This window comes from Sinocyclocheilus rhinocerous, unplaced genomic scaffold (genome assembly GCF_001515625.1).
Source record: "Sinocyclocheilus rhinocerous isolate Xijiao unplaced genomic scaffold, SAMN03320098_v1.1 scaffold792, whole genome shotgun sequence".
NCBI classification, from domain to species: Eukaryota; Metazoa; Chordata; class Actinopteri; order Cypriniformes; family Cyprinidae; genus Sinocyclocheilus; species Sinocyclocheilus rhinocerous.
The window spans coordinates 1,447,378-1,454,496 of NW_015626872.1; the positions used below are offsets into that span (position 1 = coordinate 1,447,378).

The following is a 7,119-nucleotide window of genomic DNA, read 5'->3' on the forward strand; positions in this document are numbered from 1 at the left end:
CATGAGGAAAGGGGGCAAAAGTTGTCTAAGCTAGATGTTAGAGTGGAGCAGAGAGTGTCAGTAGCACTGTTTGTGTCCAGTGCTGAAAACTGAGAGGGTGAAGGAAGTGAGGATGAAACCATAGAGGATAGGCGAGAGGGAAAGAGTGAGCGTAGGTTACGCCAAAAGGTGACCTGTGGAGGAGTATGTGCTATGTCAGGAGTTAGTGTGAGGTTAGAAGTGATGAGGAAGTGGTCTAAGGTGTGTAATGGAGTAACTAAAGTGTTGTCAGTGCAATAGCGTGTGTAGACGAGGTCCAGTTGGTTACCTGATTTGTGAGTAGCCGTAGTAGACACTCGCTTGAGATCAAATGAGGCGAGCAGAGTGTTGAATTTAGCAGCCTGGGGTTTTTCTAGATGGATGTTGAAGTCACCGAGCAGTACCAGAGGAGTACCGTCCTCAGGAAAGTTTGATAGTATCACATCCAACTCCTCCAAGAAGCTACCCAGTTGACCTGGGGGACGATAAACGACATTTGTTTACAGCAGACTGGCAGCTCCAGAGACCAAATGGAATAGAGAGTAAAGTAGTAGAGGACATAGAGACAGGCTGTAGATTATTAGGATTGGCCTGCCTCCAACGTACAATGCGTGCTTTCCGAGTGTTAGTAGTAATAGTAGAGATTTGAAAGCACATAGTGAGTACAATTGTCTAAACAAGTATATGAGAACAAGGCTGCACAAAAAAGTAAAGAAAGGGGAGAAAAGCAATACTCAAGTGCCTTGTTGGTGTCCTTGCTCGGTGGAGTCGCGCAGGTAGAGTTAAGGGTCTTTACACTCGTCGGTCTTCACACGAGGAGGCTTCACACGAGGGCTGCCGTGGTGAACTAACTAATTTTATACTCGCCTGATTACTTGTAATTGAAGTCAGCTGGCCACACCTTACTACTTAGCAAACCGAAACTGGAAAGTCACGCGATATGCACGAGAACAAACGCGACTAGAGCACTTGTTTACTATGGTAAACACAGTAATCAAAACAATGTTTCCTAGCAACGACAACCGCGCTAAAATCTAATGAGAACAGAAAACAAAACCCTTACAAACTGCTGTCCTCTTCTGCTGCCCGACTGCTTCTTCTAACAAGTTTATTGAAGATTGTGAGGGACTTGGCTGTCCGGATGGAGTTTGGTAGGTAATTCCACCAACAGGATACAGTGAAAGAAAACATCCTTGAGAGTGATTTTGTGCCTCTCTGCAATAGGACCACGGAGCCGCTGCTCGTTTACCAACTGCAGGCTTCTGGAGGGGATGTCGACGCATAGGAGAGAGTGTAGGTAGGGGGTGCGCAGCCTATGGCAGTTCTGTAGGCAAGCACCAATGACTTGAACTTTATGGGAGCCGCGACTGGAAGCCAGTGCAGAGAGATGAGAAGCAGTGTGACATTAAAAACAAGATGTGCTGCTGCATTCTGAATCATTTGCAGAGGTCTGATTGCACATGTTGGAAGTCCAGCCAGAAAAGCATTGCTATAGTCCAGCCTAGAAATGACAAGGGCCTGGACAAGAAGCTGTTTTTGCAACATGATCTTTAAAGGTCAGCCAATCATCAAGGATCATCCCAGGATTCCTGGCTGAACTCAATGGGATTATTGTTGATAAGCCCAGTTGGATGGTAAACTGGTGCTGTAATGATGGGATGGCTGGGAAGATGAGAAGCTCTGTCTTTGCCAGGTGCTGTTCTTTCATCCTTGCTGAGATGTCCGTCAGGCAGTCTGAGATCCGAGCAGTTAGCCGTTGGATCATCTGATTGAAATAAAAGGTAGAGCTGTGTGTTATCAGCATAGCAGAGGTAGGAGAAACCATGTTCCTGAATGATGGATCCCAGTGATTTAGCATATATAGAGAAGAGGAGGGGTCCAAGAACTGATCCCTGAGGAACCCCAGTGACCAGTTGATGTGATTTGGATACCTCTCCTCCCCAAGCTACCCTGAAGGACCTGTGAGGTAAGACTCACAGTGGAGTGCAGTTCCAGTGATGCCCATCGATGAGAGGGTGAACAGAAGGATTTGATGATTAACATTGCCGAATGCAGCAGATAGATCTAGCAGAATGAGAACTGAAGATTGGCTCTTGCACTCCATAGCACTTCAGTGACTGACAGCAAGGCGGTTTCATTTCAATGGCCACTTTTAAATCCTCTGCAGTAATAATGCTCCCTCCGGAGATAAAGTTGTCTGGTCTAAATCAGGTGAGAAATCTGCACAGATCAAGCACCGTTTACAAGCCAAAACAGCTCTAAACAAACATGTGTGTCGATTTTGATGCGAGAGACAACAGGAGATGGATTTTGTCACTGGAAGAAGAATTATTATGGACTCGTATTTTAGCCGGAAACAATGGTTTGAAGTAAAAAATGTTCTTGATGGATTTGTTTATTACAAACACACAGCTTTTGGCTTCTCAAGAAGTTAATTGATGGACTGGAGTGGTGTGGATTACTTGTGGATTACTGTGATGTTTTTATCAGCTGTTTGGACTCTCATTCTGACATTTCTACATTTCTCCAAATCTGATGAAGAAACAAACTCAACTACATCTAGGATGGCCTGAGAGTGAGCACATTTTCAGCAATTGTTAATTTTCAGATAATCCATTCCTTAAAAAATTAAAATTAATATACTGTATGTGCATATTATAAATCGCAGAGTAATGAATCTGTTTGTCACACAAAACTATTGCATGCTTTCAAATGACTTGGAGCCATTTATGATGCTTTTTTAATGCTTATTTGTATGTGTGTGTGCGCACATTATCTCCCAGTCTTTGTTAATGGCAGGCTGTTCTGCTCATCAGCATTCATGTCTTCTCGCTCAGTTTCATCAGTGTGAAACATGACCCTGGCCGACAGGTCTCTGCGTGTGTGTGACAGGTGCTCTTATCAGGACGTGGATGGTGTAATAGGTCTCGACCTCAGCCATAAATCCACATTCTTGTCCTCCACCTCACGCCATTAACACATCGGCTAATTAAAGCTTGTGCTCCTCTGCTTCACTTCAAGTGCTTTTATAGTGAAGAGTGAAACCTGATTTTATAGTGTGTGTGTGTGATGAATGTATGAATGAAGCAGGTAATGTTTGTGTCTCCTCTTGCTCTGTAGATCTGGGATACGGCAGGACAGGAGCGATTCAGGAGCGTGACGCATGCCTACTACCGAGACGCTCACGGTGAGTTGCATTGTACTGCAAAAATAATTTTCTTTATCAAAAAAGTTACATAAATAGAGCAAAAAAGTGAGGTTGAAGAAAAAATAAGAAAAGAAGAAAAAAAGAGTAAAAAACAAGAAAAATGAATTGCCTTGCAAATGGAGTTAATTGTAATGTCTTCATTATATTTTTAATGGAAAATGAGACAAAAAAATAGATTAAGAAAGTAGGATTTTTTTTTTTGTGGTGTTAAAGTTACAATCAAATTCTGAGTAGTAATTGCAATGCTATAATTGGTCTCTGATATTGGAAATGGTTTGCCAGTGTTTTTTGCTAAGACGTATTTGATGCTTTTATTAATAGAATTCTAAAAATGGCACATCCAAGCCGTTTGTCACTCTATTTCTCCTGCACTTTATCGTTCTCTTCCAGACTTAAATGCACATTGTTGTATATATCAAATTTGTTAATATTTTTCTTTAGACATTAAGTGGCGACCCAACACAGCAGATTATTGTACAATTAAAATCATGTTACCATGAACTGCACAGGCCTAACAAAAACTGACATGTTTATAACTGAATAGGAATGAATATGAAAATATACATTTTGTAAATGCACAAACAGCAGCAGAAAGTGATTTACTCATAAACCAATTTTTGATGTAGTCTGAGTCATTTTTTTTATTTTGTGTATTTGTGTTTGTTTTTACACGCTAATGTTTGAATATTAAACTCAGCTTAAACTCACTTCATTTTGGATTTATTTATTTTTCAGAAAACAAGACTTAATAAGTTAAGTAATTTTGCTTCTCAATTAAATGCATCTTGGTTTAAGAATGTTTAGATATTTTTACTGGGGAAAAAAAACAAGACAAAAATACTTAGTAAGCAAATCATTTTTGCAGTGAACCCATTGTTGATGTAATCTGAATCATATTTTCTTTTATCTCATGTAGTTTTGTTTTGAACTGAATAGCAATAAGAAAATATAAATTTTGCAAATGCATAAACATCAGCAGGAGTGCGATTTACCCTTGAATCCTTTTTGATGTAGTGTGCGTCATATTTTCTTTTATGTTGTGTACTTTTGTTTGTTTGTCTTATTTGGATGCTTCTGCAAAGATGTCAGATGAATTTGTGCTAAAATACTTTCTGATTGCACCATTTGATGTTAACAACAAAAGAAATGGGAAGCGTTTTTCTAATACCTATTTATTTTGCCATCCTAACTGCGCATGATTATATGGTTAGCAGCATTTCATCAATTACATTCAGCATTTTTTGTCTGCTTTCAGAGCAGACCTCGCAACCCACCAGTTGAGATTCACTCATATGTGACTACCAAATTTCTCTCACATTTCCCATGTCATAAACATGATCTCCTGCCAAAACAACAACAGCGTAATCCAAAGGAAGAAACAATGCTTTTATTTTAAGGTTTTTCTCACTCATAGAAAACCATTATAGAGAAATGTTACGAACATTGCATTAATATCCTGGTTTCATTAACTTGCATGTAGATGGATAGTGGGGCTATGCATGAAGTTCAAAGTTTTTTTTTTCTTATAATGGTTTTCTATGGAAGAGAAAATGGCTATAAAAGTTTTGTTATTGCTGTGTCTTGTTGTTTCGGCAGTAGATAATGTTTATGACATGAAAAATGAGAGAGAAATTCAGTTCTTGGTCATTGTTTTAGAACATTAAACCACTTTAAGTGTTTTAGTGTTACTTTTCTTGCAATTTTATTCTCTTAAGACTTATAAGAGTTTGACTTTTACTCCCTTAAGTTTGAATTCTGTAATGATATGACTTTCTTCTTGAAATTGTTCTTTTTTTATTGGCACACAGCACTAAAAAGCCATCGTAGTACTAAACTCGTAATAGTAATTTAATTTCAGATCATTTAAGATGCTGTGAAGATCACTTTATACTGAACCTTTTGTGTAGCCAACAGAAAACATGATGCAAAATGGTGTTTATGTGCAAATTTTGTAGTAAAGCACACCGAAGACATGTTTGGCGCAGTGTTATTAACTAAAACTGAAACTAAAAAAAAAACCATTAAAAAATTATTATTATTTAATTTATTATTATTTATTTCAGCTAGTTGTCAAAGCAACATTCGTAGTACTAAACTCGTAATAGTAATTTCATTTCAGATCATTTAAGATGCTGTGAAGATCACTTTATACTGAACCTTTTGTTTGGCGCAGTGTTATTAACTAAGACTGAAACAAAAAAAAAACAAAAAAAAATGAATGTTGTCTGAAAAAAAAATGAAATAGGCCTATATATTTTTATTTAATAAAAAGTAATGTTTTAAATATAACGTTTTGAATACTGAAAGATGATTTAAATGATATTATGAAACTAAATCCTGAGTCATTGATTGATTCATTCAACTGATTTGTTCAAAACAGTGTTATTTTAGTTACTATTATTGTTTTTATTAAGATTTGAAGTTTAATTTTAATATTTTATTTTTGTTATCCATTTTAATTTTATTTTAAGTTGTAGCAATTCTTTTGTCATTTTTATTTGTTTTTTATGTCTATATATTTTTAATGATTTTTTTGTTGTTGTCTTAGTTTAATTTAGCCTGAATATCTCTTCAAGATTTCTTATATATTGTACCAAACATACACCTTAGGAGAGATGCACCACTGAATTAAAATTATGTAAGCTGGCTTTTGTGCTCCGTTTCAGCCTACCTGGAACAGAAAGAGCCACTTAGATCTGCAGTGAAATGCTATTGGTTGTGACCCTGGACCACAAAACCAGTCTTGAGTGTCAATTTTTCCAAATTGAGATTTATGCATCACCTGAAAGCTGAATAAATGAGCTTTCATTGATGTATGGTTTGTTAGGATAGGATAATATTTGAGATACAACTATTTGAAAATCTGGTGAAATGCTATTGGTTTGAAGTACCGACCATCTAAAGCAAAACCAAACGACAGATCGTTATAACAAAATCCGTGTTCTTGTATGCAGAGTAGCTGTTTTGCGTTTCCGCAGTAGCTTTTGAGTTTCAAGACTGTTTTAGTGCATTGTTAATTTTTCTGTTTTTAACGCATTACTACTAAAGCTTTCTGAGAGCCGCCCACACCAGCCCACGCTCTTACACTTCAAACAAGACCGATTGGATCATAAAGAGCAGCTATTATGACTCTTTTAAATGAGGTTCTGATGCACGTACACACACTCGACACCCTTTCACCGCACATTTCCAGCAGGGAGTGATTGACGTTTAAATTGATGCAGAGCGATGCCATAATGCACGCTTTTTGCGGCCGACCTTTTTCCCCTCGTGAACCTGTCACATGCAAACGGTCCTAACCTCACACGCCGTGCGCATACAGCTCCTCAAATCACATCCCAGAGAGTCACCTTAGACATCAAGGCTGGTGGAGCTGCTGCTGTCCTGCATGTGTGGAGCTTTATTAGGGTGCATGTGAGTCTGAGCAGCTCTACTGTACTCCTGACGCCCACAGACTGCCTCTCCCATCTGTGCCGTGCCTGTGTGCCATCAGCTCACCGAGAGACATGGCACTGCACCACAGATCACATCAAATATGAGAACTGGGAGATGGGTGCGTTTGAATGTTGCTCAGATGATTCATATTTCATCCCGGTGCTCTTCTGTGAGTTTTTAGCATCAAAAATGGAGCTTAGTATCACAATGTCTTCAGAAATGCAATTGCGGCGTTATATAGGTTGTTTGAGCATGTACTATGGTATTCTTTGAAAGTACCATAGCATATGAATACAGTTCCATTATACAGTGTGTATATATATATATATATATATATATATATATATATATATGGCTACGATTAATCGCGATTAATCGCATCCAAAATAAAAGTGTTTGTTTATATAATATATGTGTGTGCACTGTGTATATTTATTATGTATATATAAAGACAGACA

The 7,119-nt window shown here is 38.0% G+C and overlaps 1 protein-coding gene across 1 annotated transcript in view; it reads left to right on the forward strand.

Moving 5' to 3' along the window:
* The window catches only part of rab26 (RAB26, member RAS oncogene family), a 105,413-nt gene that overhangs the window by 41,636 nt on the left and 56,658 nt on the right, over positions 1-7,119 (forward strand). Inside the window, exon 4 of the mRNA XM_016527417.1 lies at positions 3,139-3,205. Coding sequence (XP_016382903.1) covers positions 3,139-3,205 — 67 coding nt within the window. The remainder of the gene's footprint in view (positions 1-3,138; positions 3,206-7,119) is intronic.